Here is a 17230-nt window from a genome sequence, read left to right on the forward strand (position 1 = left end):
TGGTGGTGGTGAAGTGTGGTGGGGGTGATGATGTGTGGTGGTGGTTTGTGTTTTAAGTGTGGAGGTGGGTGCTTGTTGGGGTGATTTCCTTTAGAAGCAACCTATGTTTACACGGGTCCATGTTCGTTGTCTTTAGCCCTTGTTTGTGGTTTTTGTGGGGTTTAGGTTTTTACGGAGTTTGGAGGGTGCGTGTCACGTTGTTGTTGAGCCTTTTCCTTTTGAATTGTTTGTTTGTTTAAACTTCGCATGTCATGACTTTCGTCTTACTTATTGTGTCTGGTTTTCGGTGGGCCGGTTCATTTGGCTTCGAGATCGGGAGTCGCGGTCTAATTGCAATCTTTGTTTGACTTGGTTTGGTTTTTCACCGGTGTACGGGGGCGAGGGTTGCCCCGCTAATTTGGTACTATAGTCCGGTGGGCCGATCACTTTTGATTCGAGATCGCGAGTCGGTTCTTTGACTAAAGTTGGTTTTTGGGCTTTGTGTTGTGCTCTTTCGGTGGATCGGAGGTCGCGAGGTTTGTGATAGTTGCATGATCCTTCGGTTAGGTGCTCTTCGAAATGTGGCTTAACTTGGGTGTTGGGGTCTCGGGAGTTTTATTTTGAAGGTGTTCTTTGTGGGTGAGTAGTGACGATGGACGGTGGTGGATACCGTGTTTACGGTGCTTGTTTTTTTAGAGTCTCGTTTTAGGTGGTGATGTGTTTTGGTGGGTTTATCTCCATGGGTGTTTTTAGGTGGTTATGGTGCACCGTCTATATGCGGCACCATTTGTATCATGTTTCGTTCATACCTTGCGTCTTGCGGGGATGACGTTTAATAATATTTGCCGATTTTTAAAAAAAGTCGGTGAGAAAAGATTAATGAAGCATACATTTTATTACTTATAAGGTCAATTTCTTACTTAAAATTTAATTTTAAAAACTAATTTACAAAAATATTAAACTTATAGAAACACGGGAGATATTTGACCTAAATTAAAAATTAATATAATTGTTTAGCTATATATTCATGTGAAAGAAAGTCAGCACAGAACAATTTTAAAATGTTGCTTACAAGTGAAGTTCTAATATTTCGGCACCGTTCTTCTTTAGCTTGATTTATTCATATTCGGACAAAATGCTTGAAGCATATCCTTAAGCATTGTTGAGATTTAGATCCCATACTAAAGAGTGAGTAATAAGGTACTAAAGAGTGAGTAATAAGGTAGGAAATTTATCAACAAAAAAAGTGGCAAAGTGGACCAATTCCACCTAAACTCATCATAAAACGGGACGGACAAATAAAATAATCGAATATCTCACTAAAGCAGTTGAAATCTCTCACTCTACTATAATCTACGTGGGTTGATTAGTCAATTTTTATTTTTAAAATTGAAAATTATACAACTTTTTTATTAACCTTCTGTTTCTAATAGAAAGGGATCATGGTATAATTCAGCGTTTAGCCCAAAGGATACGCAAAATTTTATTAAGAGTTGTTTATTTAAATATTAAAATTGTGTTTTCTTGAATAATTCGTATGTTAAAGTTTAGGCTTAATGGTGTGTTTAGTCCACTGCAAATAGGCGGCGTTTAAAAATTGGTCCCCGTAATCGCTAATCCCGGCATTTTACCCCTGCAATTGTTAATCATTTAAAATTTGGTCCTTTGACCAACTTAATCACTGCCACGTCACCAGATTGGAAAAAATGGCATGGGAATTGACCAAAATACCCCTGGGCTATTTTTTTTTCCTTCAAAAATTTTTTTTTCAAAATTTTGAAAATCCTTTTTTAAATTAAAAAAAATCTGAAAAAATAATTAAAAGTAAAAAAAAATTCGGAAAAAATTGTTAAAATTAAAACTGAAAAATTTTCGGGAAAAAAATCGTAAAAAAAATTCGGGGAAAAACTGAATTTTTTTTTAGGAAAAAAAACAAAAAAAAAAAAATAAGCCAGGGGTAATTTCGTCATTTCCCATGCCATTTTTTCTAAACTGGTGACGTGGCGGTGATTAAGTTGGTCAAAGGACCAAATTTTAAATGATTAACAATTGCGGGGGTAAAATGCCGGGATTAGCGATTACGGGGACCAATTTTTAAACGCCGCCTATTTGCGGGGACTAAATACACCATTAAGCCTAAAGTTTATTAATCAACTCGTTAAAATTATGTGATGTCTTAATGTAAGATGAGTGCTAAAAAACCCACTCTTTCATACATACTTTCTTATACATTATATATTTTTAGAGTAAAATTATATGAATATGCTTGTTAAAAAAAATCATATGAATATCACCAAATTATGTGATTCTTGTACAAATTGTAAGTACTATCAAAGTTTATATCTTAACCGACAAAGTTGTTAGGTCGAACACCGTGATTGGGGTTCGATCTCGGCTACTCCACTTATGTGTATGAGTTTTCAATTACATTAACTATTTCATCTATCTAAAAAATAGATAGTGTTAAAAGTTTTTGTTTTTAAAAGTGTATAGTTTTTTATCAAATAATCAGTGTGACACTCTCAGTTATTTCTTTTGGTAAAAAATGAAAAAGTTTCAGTAGTGTTTTTGTTTATTAGAGTAAATTTTAATCTCCTCTTGTGAGAGATGTGTAAATTATATTATTCTCTTTTATGTTAAAATAGACACTCTACTCCCCTCTTCTTCAAAATATATTAGAGAAAATTATGCTCCTATCTCTTGAGTTGATTAAATTACAATTTATTTTCCTCTTATGTTAAAATCTACAATTCTTTTTAGCCCATTTTAATATAATTAAACTTCTAATGCAGATTTTGTGATCAATTTTTTATTCACGGTATCGTTATCAACATGTTATAAACAATGAAACAAAATAAGATAAAATATAAATATTGAATTTCTTTAAAAAAACTATTAGACAAATTGATAAAATTAAATTAACTAATTAAAATTTAAATTTATATTCTAAACTCATAAAATTAAATAATTTAATTTAATTATCACTGACATTTGAAGATATAAACAAATTAATATTGATTTTTTAAACAATGACTTGATTTTTTTTTTTGACATAAAATGCTAATTTAGTTTACTGTTGTTATAAATATTTATTTACATAAAAATTGGTTAGATTGCAATACATGCATGTATAATATTAATTCTCAAGGGAATGAAGACCAATTTAAGCATCTCATAGAAAACAAGAGTATCATTTCCAATTTATATTTGCTTTTCAATGGAGATAAATATATATTTTAACATAGGAGGGAATGATATTGTAATTCAAACATCTTTATTAATTAAAACGCCAAAACACTATTTATTGGAAAATTCTATGGTGAAGTCATGAAAATGACTTTTACGGTGAAGTTAACACTATAGCATAAAAAATGCAGTGAGTAACACCCCATTGTTTGTACGATGTGGCATCAAAAGTTCAGTCCCCATAATATCATCAATTCATCAAATTAACAAGACTACACTTAATCTAATTTTATTCTACTTTGTTTTAAGTGTAACATCCCACAAAGTGTAACACTTAAGACTATCACATAATATCATAAACTCTGTTTGCATGTTAAAGATGTCAACAATAAAATAGTACATGTAAGTCCAAGATGTTGCAAGCATTATTAGATGAATTACTATTGATCATTAATCAGTAATCAACAATTTAAAAATGAATCAAACATTAATATAAAAATTAACTTTTTCAAAAAAGTCGGTTTCACGACTACACCATAGAAGCTCCCTTATTTATTTTGGGTAATGCTAACCCGGGCACCGGTTAAGGAAACATTTAATGCATGGATTACACAACTTTGAATGCAAATATTACCATTTTTGAATCATTATTTAAGCATTTAATACAAATACTAGTATGGATACCCGTGCCAAGCACGGGCTAGAATTCCCTTGTAATTAAAATATTGGATGAAGATGTGGTATTATTCTCATTTATATAGTTGTTTTATGTCCAATAGATTGATCCACACTAATGTTGGCTCCCTCTATAAGGTCCAACGATGGTATAATAACCTAATTCAATTTTACGGAGGAAGCATGTGTGGTTCCGGATGTTACAGATGTAGAGAGTCTCAAACATGAGTGAGAGACGTTAGTGTTTTAAGTGTCAACTAAAGTTCTACATTGGATGCAAGAGTAAATATTGAGAAACATATGAGTGGTATGAGTCATATACATAATTCGTTAATATTTAGGTTAAGGTGTGGTGTCAAACTCACTCGTGTGGAATCTCTTTATCTAATGAGATAATCAAACTCAATGTAGTATTCTTTGAAAGTCAAAACATTGCTATGAACCGTTCTTTTTTTAATTTTTGGATGTCATTCTCTTTCATATGAAATCTTTCATTCAAAGTTTATTATTTCAAATTTATTCACTTTTGGACTTTGGTGGCAAATGAAAATGGTAAAATGCTGATGCATTATGCTAAGTTGACAAAAATATATGTTTATTAGACAATTTAAAATTATTTAACTAATCTAATTTGTTGGTAAACTAATTACCCAAAGGAAAAAACTTAGGTACAATTCCTTAGATGCTTTTCGTATGGTTCTTAACTAAATTTACAATGATTTCCTTAAATCCATAATTTATCGAAGTTTGTTATATCCAAAAAAAAGGTGTATTTTTATTTAAGAACCATACGAAAAGCACCTAAAGAATTGTACCTAAGTTTTGTCCATACCGAAAAATCTCCAACTCCTTCAACAAACCCATAAAATAACCGACAACTCACGTTATTCCCTATACACCCACAATAAAACGCATAATATTTTTATTTTTTTAAGAAAACAAAACACATAATATTTATTGTCTTTCTCCTATCTTCTCATGTTTAAATTCCTTTTTCAATTCCATATTTTTTTCCTTTTAATTTTATTTCTTTCTTCTTATGGAAGAAAAGAACTTAAAACTCACTCCATGAAACCACCACCAACCAAACTGTTTAATCGTGCCTTAATTTGACCCGATTTAAATATGTCTTGTAATTACGGATGTGGATAGTTGCCCACTTGATTAAGAGATGTTAATTTGTCGAGTGTGGGTTAAAAAGTTCTATATATATTGAATGGAAGAGTAGACTTTGAACAACATATAAGTGTGATGACTCAAATACCTGATACCTAAAGGTTTTAGACGAAGATATGATATCAATCTCACTTGTGTGGTTTCTCTTAATATAATGTTTGATCAAACTCAGGTGTAGAATCCCCTAGAAGAATGCATATGTATTATTCGAGTTGATAAAAATATATACTTATTAGAAATTTTAAAATGATGTGACTTTTTTTTAATTGAGTCTAATTTTTTGGTAAAATAATTAATATGTTGATTCAACCCAGTGTAGGCTCACCCAAAAGTCCTAACATTATCCCAACATTATGGTAAATTGTTTTATTAGTTTTTTAATGTCATTTGTTTAATTTTTTATTTTAAATTTTGGTTATTGGATATCATTCACTTTCATATTAAATCTTTTATTCAGCCTTTATCATTTAAAATTCTTTTACTTTTGGTCTTTGGTGAGATTTGACAATGGAAAACTCTATATGAGTTTTGCTAATTTGACAAAATAAATGGTTATTAGAATTTTTTAAATAATGTGGCGCTTTATTCATTTAGTTTATTTTTTTGGTAAAATATTTACTCAAAAATCTCTAACTCCTTCGACAATCCCGTAAATTACCATATATTCAGTTTATTTTATATACTTTTACGGACAAAGCACAAACACTCTTTTTTCCTTATCGGTTCTCTCATGTTCAAATTCTTTTTTTTGTCTTTTTTTCTAATTTATTTTCTCTCTTCGCATGAAAGAAATGAACAAAAACCTCCCTCTATTAATTCATCACCAACCCATCTTTTTACCCCGTTATGCATTCCTTAATCTCATTTGACTATGTTACCAGATTACATATGTACGGTCTCACATGTAAGCGAGAAATGTCAATAAGTCATATGTGAGTTAAAATTTCACATTAGATGCAAGAGTAGATGGTGAGAAACATATAAGTTAAATGACCCATATGTCTAATGCGTCAACAATTTGGATGAAGATGTGGTGTCAATTTCACTTTTGTTGTTACTCCTAGCATAATGCGATTATCCAACCTAGTTTAACCCCCCCCCCCCCCCCCAAATGATGAACTTTAATAAAAAATATTTTTATCCCACCTCCATTATTTCAAATTCCTTCATTTTTGGGTTAAATATGTTTTTGGTCCCTATAAAATTGGGACCTTTTAAGTTTAGTCCTTACTTAATTTTAATTGTTATTTTAGTCCCTAATTTTTTTTCCCGCACTCAGTATTAGTCTCTCCACAATTCAAATTTGTTTAATTTATGGTTAAACTCTTGAGTTTTTGAACAATTTTTTTGCGGACGTGTTAAGAAAATTAGTAAAAGTTCCTTTGCAAAAAATTGTTGCAAAATTTGATTTTTACGTCCGAGATTTTGTTAATTTTATCTTTAACTTTTGTCGTTTTAAAAAATTAATATTTAATTCGTTTCATGTTAAAAAATTCTAAATTTTAGTAAATGAATCTTTCATAGTGTTCTAAACTTGTCTCAAACAAATCGTTCAAGAATTTAAGAGTTTAAGGATAATTAAACAAACTTTGTTGTAACGGTGACTAAAATTAGAAGTAATTTTTTTTGTAGGGACCAAAAAACCTATTAAAATTAGGTAAAGACTAAACTTAAAAGTTTACAATTTTATAGGGACCAAAACATATTTAACCCTAAATTATTTTATTAACAAAGCAAAAACTAATGATGAAAAGACATAATAAAGGTAACGAATTAATCTACATACATTGCCTTGCCAGATGAATCACAAGTGAAAACTCTTTTTATGAGATGGAGTAGTATTTAATGCTCATTAGAAAGAAGAGGTGTCATGAGTACTTTAGAAATTTTAAACCGGTTAGAATTTCCCTAATTTTAAACCGATTATTGTAAGACAATAAACATATTACATCCAATCGTAAATAAGAGAACTTAATGTTATAAAGGAGATTCAAAATCACATTTTTAGCAAGGAAACCCCATTTAAAATTGATATATTAATATAAATAGATATTAAAATGGTGAAGATATTTTCAATTTTCTTAAATATCTTTTGGACATATTTTAATATATATTTAAATATAGATGACAAAATTATTTAGTGAACCGCGTTTTTAATCATTTTTCTTTCAACCGCTATTTATCGTGAAACTTTTCTCGGGAATGCATCACAAAGTGTCTTACCATTTGAATATCTATTTAATCTATTTTCAATCTTAATATCGCATTTTTTATATTAATTTATATTAATATTAAGGCTTAATTAATACTTTGGTCCCTTAACTTATTTTTGGATTTAAATTTGGTCCCCTAACTTTAAACTGTCTCAAATTGGTCCCTTAAATCTTACACCGTTTACCATTTTGGTCCCCTCCGTTAGTTTTTTTAAAATCTGTTAACCCTTTGCCACATGTCAGTTTTGATTGATGATCAATGGTTGGATCATGGAGGGATCTATTGTAGCTTATAATGAACCTCAACCACCTAATTTTTTCTTCATCTTCTTCCCATTTCAATCTTCTTCATCTGCATCTTTATTCATATCCATCTTAAACAAAATCCAGAAAATTACAAAATTTCATAGCTATTTTTGCGAAACTCCAAAGCAAATTCCAGAAAATATTGCAAAACAAAATCAAAACATTCAATCTGTAAAAAAAATATCAAAACAAAAACTCTACTTCATCTTCATCCTTGAATCTAAGATTGTCAATCTTCATCCCCTTAAATTTAGAATTAACATCACCACTATCATCTAACTCACAATCAAAACTAACACCCATTTATTAAACCCAATTTTTTAGGTTCAAAATGAGTTTGTTTCAACTCCACAGGAAAAGAGAATTATTCTATTCTCCAAACTACTCTGTAATTCTCAAGCTCACCTTTAACAAACGCGCGATTTAAGAAGCTGAAGCCTTTGGATAGCAAAATTTCAAAATTGGAAGAATTGAATTGTGGGTATATGAGGAAAGAAGCCATGGTTCTTTGAGAGCTGTTTCACGAGGGAAACCTATGGCTCATTCTACAGAAGAAGAAAAAAATCAAAACAAAATCCAGTAACAACAATAACACAACACAATAAATCTGGCCCAAATCTGCTCCCCAACAACAACACAACAACAGTAAAATGGGTTAATGTTCATAAAACAATGGGTTTATATTGGGATTTGAAAGGGTTTAGATTAGATCCAAAAATGGGTTTAGATTGGAATTTGAAAGGATTGATGTTGATGATGAAGGATTGTAATTCGAAAATGAGTTTTTTATGAAAGATTGGAAGAAGAGAAAAGGAACAAAGAGGGAAGAGAATGAACAAGAGAAGAGGGAGAAAGAAAGAAGAGGAGGAAAGGAACACGGGGAAGAGAAGAGATTTTTTTTTTATATTTTAATTTTAATTTTTAGGAAATTCAATAGAAATAATCATATGTTGTGAGTCCATTGTATATTTGTGTGCTCTCTAAATCCAGCCATTAATCACCAATCTTAAATGACATGTGGATAAAGGGTTAACAGATTTTGAAAAAAACTAACGGAGGGGACCAAAATGGTAAACGGTGTAAGATTTAAGGGACCAATTTGAGACAGCTTAAAGTTATGGGACCAAATTTAAATCCAAAAATAAGTTAAGGGACCAAAGCATTAATTAAGTCTAATATTAATATTAATATATCATTTTAACAAAACATGATATGAAAATGGTGAAGATATTTATCGTAGTATAAATAGATATTAAAATTGATATATTAATATAAATTGATATTTTCAATTTAAAAATGAGTATCCCTACCCATCAAAAAAATATGAGTATCCATTATTAGCAAAATAAAGATCACGGTTAGTTTGTACCCGAGAAAAAAAGATCACGGTTAGTTAAAGAAATCAATAAAAATAAAGAAATAGTACAATGAATTCATAATGTTGCCAAATTAATATGATGGCGATTTCATAGTCAAGATTGTACAATAAGTTTAAATTAAGTTTTAACTAATATAATTTCCAAATTAATATATAAGTTTCGACAAATATTACACTAATTTTTTTGGTAAGCGTGGAAATCTTAACGTAAAAAAAAGGAAAACGTTCTATTAAACCTAAAAAGCACAACACCAGTCTAAAGAGGTGATGATGGATAAAGAGAGATGCTTGAAAAATCACATTCGATCAAAATAAAAGAAAAATGTCAAAAAAATTAAAACAATATGCAAGGTCGTTCTTCTCGTTGAAAGTTTGACCACATATTCACAATGCATTTGTGATGCATTCGCGAGAAAAGGTGTCACGATAAATAGCGCGGCTGAAAAAAGCCGATTAAAAACGTGGTTCACTAAATAATTTTGCCCTCTATTTTTTACGGGTGCATATCAATGTTTTACTACTCTCTTCTACAAAAAAAAAAAAAGCAATAATCGCTTAATTTATTTTTCACATATTACCGATTCATTTTATGGTGTAGGTTTTTCCATAAAAAGGGATCGGACTAAGCAGCCATATAGTTAAAGAACATGTAAAAATATAGACTCTATATTTGCTAAACTATGTTCCCGGTTATCTACTCATAGAACTTCTTGTCAAAGAACTACAATGAAAACCATTAAAACAAATTCGGCAACCTCGTAATCTTTTCTTAATCTCTTATTTAATATCAACATTCAAATAGAAAATTACATAGAATTTTTATTTCGATTTCATTCCATATATCGAATACAAAAACACACATGGAAAAATCATTAGAATTTGTAACTTAGCATTAAGAATTAACCTATATGTAGATCAAAATGTAGGAGTAAAAACATATGACCATCTTTGTAAAAAAAAAAACTTGTAAAATTGTGAATCCTAGCAAAACTTTTGATGATCGTCTTCACACAACGTATTGTGCTCCTTTTGTGGCCGCCTCTCTAAAAAAATTAGAGTGGTTGCTATCGTGACATGAACAACTCCTTAATTCCATCAGTCTTTATTCCTCGATTATCAACGAGTTTACAAAATGAAGTGGGTATCTCTTCTCCGGCTTTTTAAACTTCTTTTCCACACCTGAAGATTAAAAATTACATTGAACATTTCAAACTCACTACATAGCTAAAGAGAAACATACATCTAGATCCAAATAGAAATGCACAACAATTATATAACCTTAAACTCCCAATAAAATAGCATTAACATACACCGTTGAGATACCAAAATGCTCGACAATTTTTTTCTTTCAAAGGTGATAATAATACGAAAAAGATGCATCCATGAATAAAAAATTGATGTTGTGTGTGCATCTGCTAATGCCGAGAGATGAATGATGAATTATTGTGCAAGTAAATAGTGGTATGTATATATAGCACCCTAAACACTAAAAATGAAGAACATATGATTCATGCATGATTCATGGAATCCGTGATCTGCAATTTCAGCCCTCTTAATTTCTTTTGTTTAGTGCACCAAAGAATCGGGCGTCACCCCTCTTTTATTATGAAAAATGAAGAAAAAAATGAGTGAATGAATATGCCTTTTCAAACACCTGTAATCTTTTTATTCAATGACATTCCAAATTCGAATCGTATTTGTGATTTGCATATTGATTACTCTATAAATACACGAAATAATTTTCCTTTCACTCCAAACACTGTAAAATCAACTTTGATAATAATACACGGTTTTATTTTATAATCCAAGCAGTCCATGTTGATAAGCAAATAAACATGCCACCCGTAGCAAATGTTTACTATGAAGATGAAGATGAAGATAAATAAGAGATACAAAATAAAAGGATTTTTAATTTGTACCCAAAAAAAAGATTTTTAATTAATGATATATAAGTTAAACATTATTGTACCGTTTTTGTATCCCTTACATACACACCTTTTTAAGAATTCAAAAATTAAAATCATTTCTTAATAAAAACAATGATCTGGTACCTTTTTAAGAATTCACTAATTAAAACCTTTCTTAATAAAATCAATGATAACACAGTGATACTACCATAACATATGACAATTAATGACAATTAGCATAGAGAGAATGACACGTGTACTATTGAAAAAAAATAGCGCAAATATATATAATAGAGATTACAATATTTGATTTCTTAACCAAGTGTTTCGAAGACACCGGTTAACATGACCATTTTTTTAAGTCAAAATTTAAGTCAAAAAAAAAAAATTGGTACGACAATGTCACATAGTTAATTTTTTGATTTAAAATGTTCACTGGTGTTAATGTGTATGACTCAAGGATAAAAAACCCTTTAAATTTTTTGTCTTCTACTTATCCAGTGATCTCATTGTTGATTTTTTGCATGGTAGACTTTGTCATCGTACTTTGGGTTCGTTTTTTCTTTCCTTTATCTTTTTATATAAAAGCTATGGCTTGTTTTCTTGATAAGATTGAAACAAATTGATAATAAATTGAAATTTTCAAGCTGGCTCGTGGAATTTTCGGACTAGGTCAAATAAAAAATTTATACTCATTTTGTCATCTAGCCTAAATTCCTACCTATAAATACATCGACAAAAACACCTTTTAGGTACACCCTCATCACTAAAGAAAGTCACACTTAGCAAACATGACTTCCTCTGCTAATAAATTTTACACCATCTTTGTTTTTGTCTGCCTTGCCCTTCTCCTTATTTCCACATCTGGTACAAACTAATCAAATAACCTATATTAATAACTGTTCATTTATTAATCCTTATTTATGTTCTTAACTTGTTTTATTTTTTATGTGTAGAGGTGGAAGCAAAAGTTTGTCAAAAACGAAGTAAAACTTGGTCAGGACCTTGTCTTAACACAGGAAACTGTAAAAGACAATGCGTTGATGTGGAGCAAGCTACTTTTGGTGCTTGTCATCGTCAAGGCTTTGGTTTTGCTTGCTTCTGCTACAAAAAGTGTTGATCATTTTGTTTATGATCAATCAATATCCACCTTAATATGATATTTCATAAAAGATAAATAAGAGTTAATTTGAAGGAACTAAGTAAGTGTAAAAAAGTTTTACATGTCAATAAATTTACTACTTTTGTCTATCGCTTCATTTTTATCAGTATAATTTAAATTAAAGTGTACGAAGTGACAAAGTAGTAAATTTTTATTGCATATAGTGTAGAATTAATTTACACATATTGTGTATGCTCCTTAAACTCATAAATAAAGGGTGGAACCGAAAAATATTCTAGTACTATGGATTATTATATTACAGATATTGTACGTTGTTTATGTTTGCCTTTCAATTTGGTAAAAAAGAAATATATATATATATATATATATATATATATATATATATATATATATATATATTTGCCTTTCTATTCACTATTTTATCTGCTAAAAAAAATCAATATTTTATATTAAGGTAAAATTGGACGTCCAAACACATCTTATATGGTTTCCAATAGTCTAACAAAATTAAAAATAGGAAAAGAAACAAAAAGTTCATTAAAAGTTGCATAAACCAAAATCAGCTGAAACGAAAACTAGGAAAATCTAACCTATTACGGATATACACTTCTGTAATCCCAGGAGGAATGACATACCAACATTAAAATTCAGAAATTTGAAGAGATATAATAAATGACAAACTTAGCATACGTCTTTTTAACGTTTGTTCCTAAGCTGACAATGTTAAGAGTTCCGGGTTGCATGAAATAAGGCATGAATATAAATTTAAAAATGAAAGTAATGATATATCATCCTACAAACCGGTATTGTAAAGTTGAATTATGTCCAACAAAAAAATTGCTGGATAGTATTAGAGTATATTCAAGTTCTCTTGGACCATTTTCAAAAATTTTACCCAAAAACGCTCAACTCTTGGTCATTAGGTTTCCTAAAATTTTCTTTTTGGTCTAAAATTTTACCCACAAATTCATAGCTTTAAAAACTCCATTTCAACCATAAAGGATGGTTGATTTTTCGAAAAGGTGGATGTGGCTCAGTTTGGATGCTGAGGATTGGATTTTCTTTTACAAGGGTGTTCTTTTGGAGGTGAGTAGTGACGATGGGTGTTTTGGATGCCGTTTTTCGGTGGTCGGTTGTTTAGGAGTCAATTTTAGGTGGGTATGTTTTTTGGTGGGAATTGTCCTTAGGGTGTTGATCCAGGGGTGTCTTTGTTGGGGTTTTTGTTTTCGGGTGTTCCGCCTATATACGACGCCTTTTGTTTGTACTTCACCGGTCTCTCGTTCGTCTTGTGCGGGGATCACATTTTTAATAAATTTTTGCCGATTCAAAAAAAAAAACCATAAATAGCAGCTTTAGAAGTAAATAGATCGTTGATTGAATAAACTATACGATTTAGAAAAGGAAAATGCTATTTCTTTAGAAAAATAGCATCAAGAATTTTTCAAGACACATCCGGCAAGTTTTAATTGCATGATTTATTTGATCACTTCTTATTTTTAAGTCACACCTCCTTAAATTGTGGCAAATAGTGCATTGTGATTGGCTGCTCTTTATTCTTGAAGAATTCTTGATGTTAATTTTCTAGAGATATAACATTGCTCGTACGATTTCCAACCTCCTTCAATAATTTTGAAACATCAATAATATCACATGAATTATAAAACTATTAACATGAATGAACATCAATGATATAACTTTTAAGTGGATTGTTGAGCCCCCTAAACTCTATAAAAGAAATTTCTTCTAGATAAAATTGAGTCAAAAGTTTCGTAAAAAAGGGTATTTCAAACTAAACCCTACAATTTAAATTTGGAAGAGACGTAGAGAAGGGAGTAGACTAACTTAATTTTACTTTATATTATTATGAGTATGGTGCCATTTGGTGCACCCAGAAAACCTCATTTTTTTCTCATTTGAAGCACCAGTTCTCCCCTCTCTCTCACTATGATTTAGATCCTTTCAATTGTGAAAAAACTTGAGAGTTGAATGGATAATCTCACCATTAATGTGCATTAAACTTTACAATTTATAAAAAAATAATAATAATTAAGTGGAGTCAAATGCATTTTAGTGTTGAATCCCGCCAAAACTCGGCTTAAAATGGGGTACTAAAAACTAATTGAAAACCTCGCTAAATCGGTTGAAATCTCACTCTACGACAGTCTACATGATACGATTAGTCAATTTTTATTTTCGAAATAGAAAACTATAAGATACCTTAATATAAGTGGAGTACTCGAAATACTCTCTACTAAAATACTAAAAACAAGTGATGAAAGTTTAGAGGGAAACATGAAAATCCCTCTCTAATTCCGTCACAAAATTTTGCGAGGACGAAATTGGTTAGAGATTTCACTTTTTCCGTCACTAATTTTCGTCGCTAATTCCGTTTTTTCCTAGTAGTGACTCTCTTCAATACACACATTCTAACACACAATATTTTATAGATTAAAATTCAAATATTATAAGTTTCATATAAATTTTAGCCTATAAAAGAGAATATGTCAAAACATATGTTATATATAAATAGTATAATTTTTTTGAAGGAATGTTATAAATAGTGTATTGTTAACAATGTTTTTAAAAGCAATTATTAAAACGCAAAAACTATAATATAATATGATAGCACCTATATTATACTATATAGTAATATATTAATATTAGGTAAATTCTTAGATACATTGAAGTTTGGTTGGATACAGATACTCATTTTTTTTTTTTAAGTTTAAATTTATTTTAAAATAAACTAATATAAAAATATTACTTGGTTTTAAATGATTGATTGAGAGATATATACCGAACCAAACTTCACAGCTACCATTATGTTCACCATAATATTATTGATACAATAAATCGGGATAATGTGTAGCACCTCCAAATTATTTTATGATTTTCTAATAAATTTGCCATACATTGGCTCGTTTCCAGGCAAACTATTTGGACAGCTTCAAACATTTTGATGATAATAAAATGAATGAAAATCTGAAGCCGGCTCGAGAATTTTCGGGGAAGAAAGATCATTTCAAAAATTGAACCCACTTTGTCCTCTATCTAAATTCCCTCCTATAAATGCATAGACACAAAAACATCTTTTGGCACCTTTTGTAGAGAAAATCACCTACATCTAGCAAACATGACTTCCTCTAGTAGTAAATTCTACAACATGTTCATGTCCCTTTGCATTGCCATTCTCCTTATTTCAACATGTGGTACAAACTAATTAAACAATTTATGTTAGATTTTGGCTAACATGCACAAGAAAATTACTCTTGCATCATGCATAAGTCTATTTTCTATCATTAGGTCAATAAATCATAATATATTACATTTAACTTAATGGTGAAACTTATTATCTAATGGTGGAAACAACAATATTGTGCATGTTGCAGAACTTATATATCATCCTTGTGTACCATAGACTTGACCCCTATATGAATATACATTTATCTACGTTCTTATGAATATTCATTTATTTACGTTCTTAATTTGCTTTATAATTATTTTTTTCATTTTATGTGTAGAGGGTGAAGCAAAAATTTGTCAAAAGCGAAGTAAAACATGGTCTGGACCTTGTTTCAACACAGGAAACTGCAAAAGACATTGCATCAAAGTGGAGCATGCTACTTTCGGTGCTTGTCATCTTCATGGTTTTGGTTTTGCTTGCTACTGCTACAAAAAATGTGTTCCAAACAGTATATTGTTAACATTACAACTCTTATATTTGAACACCCTTAAATTTAATACAAATATTCAACTCTTTATTTTGTCTATCTCTTTTTCTATCACATCAAGAACATATCACATTATTCTCTCTCTATTTATCTCAAGGTATAAGATTGGTTTAGGTGTTTACCAACCTTTTCCTTTTTCCTTAACATTATTCTTTAAAACAGTTATTAAAATTATTCATACAACCTAGCTTGCTACACCATCTTGATTATTCTCTAGCTTGCCCTTCTTTTATTTTAATATGTGGTACAAACTAATCAAACAAACTATATTTATAATTGTTCAATCCTTATTTATGTTCTAAATTTGCTTCTTTTTCTCTTTTATATGTAGCGGTGAAACCAAAAATTTGTGACTGGGAAAGTAAAACATGGTCTGGGCTTTGTATTATCACGGGAAACTGTAAAAAACAGTGCATCAATGTGGAGCATGCTACATTTGGTGCTTGTCATCGTCAAGGCTTTGGTTCCGCTTGCTTCTGCTACAAAAATTGTTGAGCACTTTGTTCATGATCACAAATTTCCACCTTAATTTGATATTTCATAAAAGATAAAATAAGAGTTTAAAGGATATAGAAAGTATAAACCAGTACAGTTACGAATGGTGTTGGAATCCGGGTGATTGTTTTGTCGGATAGTGTCTTGCTTGTGGTTTTGAGCTGTTTGGTTGTGGCAATGCATGTCCTTGCTTTCCGGCAGGAGATTTGAACCTTTCTAGTGAGCTTTTGGGTGTGATGTTGGGATGTTTCTTCTGTACTATGGTGGCAGAATGTGTTCGTGAATTTAATTTGTTGTAATAGTTTGAAATTTTGTTGTGTTTTGGATTGTTTGCTCACTTGTATTTGAACTTTCCTTATTGTTTGTTGTTTCGTGGTTTTAGTCCCTTTCACGGGCAGTTGCAAGCCAGTACACGTCTATAAAAATCTACTATTTTGTCTACCATTTCATTTTTATAGATATGATTTGAAATCAATTGTATGAAGTGACAAATTATTAGTAAATTTTTATTAGAGTGTTATGAGGAGTATATATAGTACTACAATTTAGATTATAACAATACCCATACATTGTACCACTGCAGACTATCGCCCATGCACGCCCTAGTCAACCCCACAACAAACAATTGGGCCTAACACACGTTTTGGAGTCAAACTCAAGGGTGGATGTGGATGGAGCTTCATACATAACGTTGCGTTAACTCACTTCCCCTCCACATGCCCCTCTTTTGTGTCTATAATTGAACCATATTAAAAAAAAAGGTAAGGTGTGCATATATAAACCAAACCTGAGATCAATTGAAATGAAAATTAAGAAAGCCTGGCTTATTACAAATAAACACCTTTGTAATAGTAGAGGAATGGCATACCAACAATAAATTCCTAAAATTTTCCTTCACCGTGTATAAGACATAATAAAAGAGATCCACTTGTCCCTCTCGAGCATAGCTCGGTTCATAGGGACATTGTATGTAATATGCAAAGATCGGAATTCGAACCTTGAATTTTTCACTTATTCACCTAAAGTTTTGAGTCCTCTCTAGGTAATTGAAAAAAATTCTT

General features: G+C 30.5%; 2 protein-coding genes across 2 annotated transcripts; both read left to right on the forward strand.

Annotated features, from left to right (window-relative positions):
• Positions 1–11574: 11574 nt before the first annotated feature.
• On the forward strand, positions 11575–12213 carry LOC146896731 (defensin-like protein 19). The gene is made up of 2 exons (XM_085739177.1): positions 11575–11687; positions 11777–12213. The coding sequence occupies exons 1-2, from the start codon at positions 11612–11614 to the stop codon at positions 11938–11940; spliced, it is 240 nt and encodes a 79-aa protein (XP_085595303.1). The 5' UTR covers positions 11575–11611; the 3' UTR covers positions 11941–12213.
• Positions 12214–15057: 2844 nt separating this feature from the next.
• Positions 15058–16689, forward strand: LOC146896732 (defensin-like protein 19). The gene is made up of 3 exons (XM_085739176.1): positions 15058–15152; positions 15465–15635; positions 16006–16689. Exons 1-3 carry the CDS (start codon positions 15077–15079, stop codon positions 16167–16169), a joined length of 411 nt encoding a protein of 136 aa, XP_085595302.1. The 5' UTR covers positions 15058–15076; the 3' UTR covers positions 16170–16689.
• Positions 16690–17230: the final 541 nt, after the last annotated feature.

This window comes from Medicago sativa, chromosome 8 (assembly GCF_051527215.1).
Source record: "Medicago sativa cultivar Bolivia chromosome 8, Bolivia_mono, whole genome shotgun sequence".
NCBI lineage: Eukaryota > Viridiplantae > Streptophyta > Magnoliopsida > Fabales > Fabaceae > Medicago > Medicago sativa.

Coding starts and splice junctions, on each gene's coding strand:
- LOC146896731 (XM_085739177.1), top strand. CDS start 11,612: ATGACTTCCTCTGCTAATAAATTTTACACCATCTTTGTTTTTGTCTGC. Junction 11,688..11,776: donor TCTCCTTATTTCCACATCTG/GTACAAACTAAT, acceptor TTTTATGTGTAG/AGGTGGAAGCAAAAGTTTGT.
- LOC146896732 (XM_085739176.1), top strand. CDS start 15,077: ATGACTTCCTCTAGTAGTAAATTCTACAACATGTTCATGTCCCTTTGC. Junction 15,153..15,464: donor TCTCCTTATTTCAACATGTG/GTACAAACTAAT, acceptor TTTTATGTGTAG/AGGGTGAAGCAAAAATTTGT. Junction 15,636..16,005: donor CAAAAAATGTGTTCCAAACA/GTATATTGTTAA, acceptor TTTTATATGTAG/CGGTGAAACCAAAAATTTGT.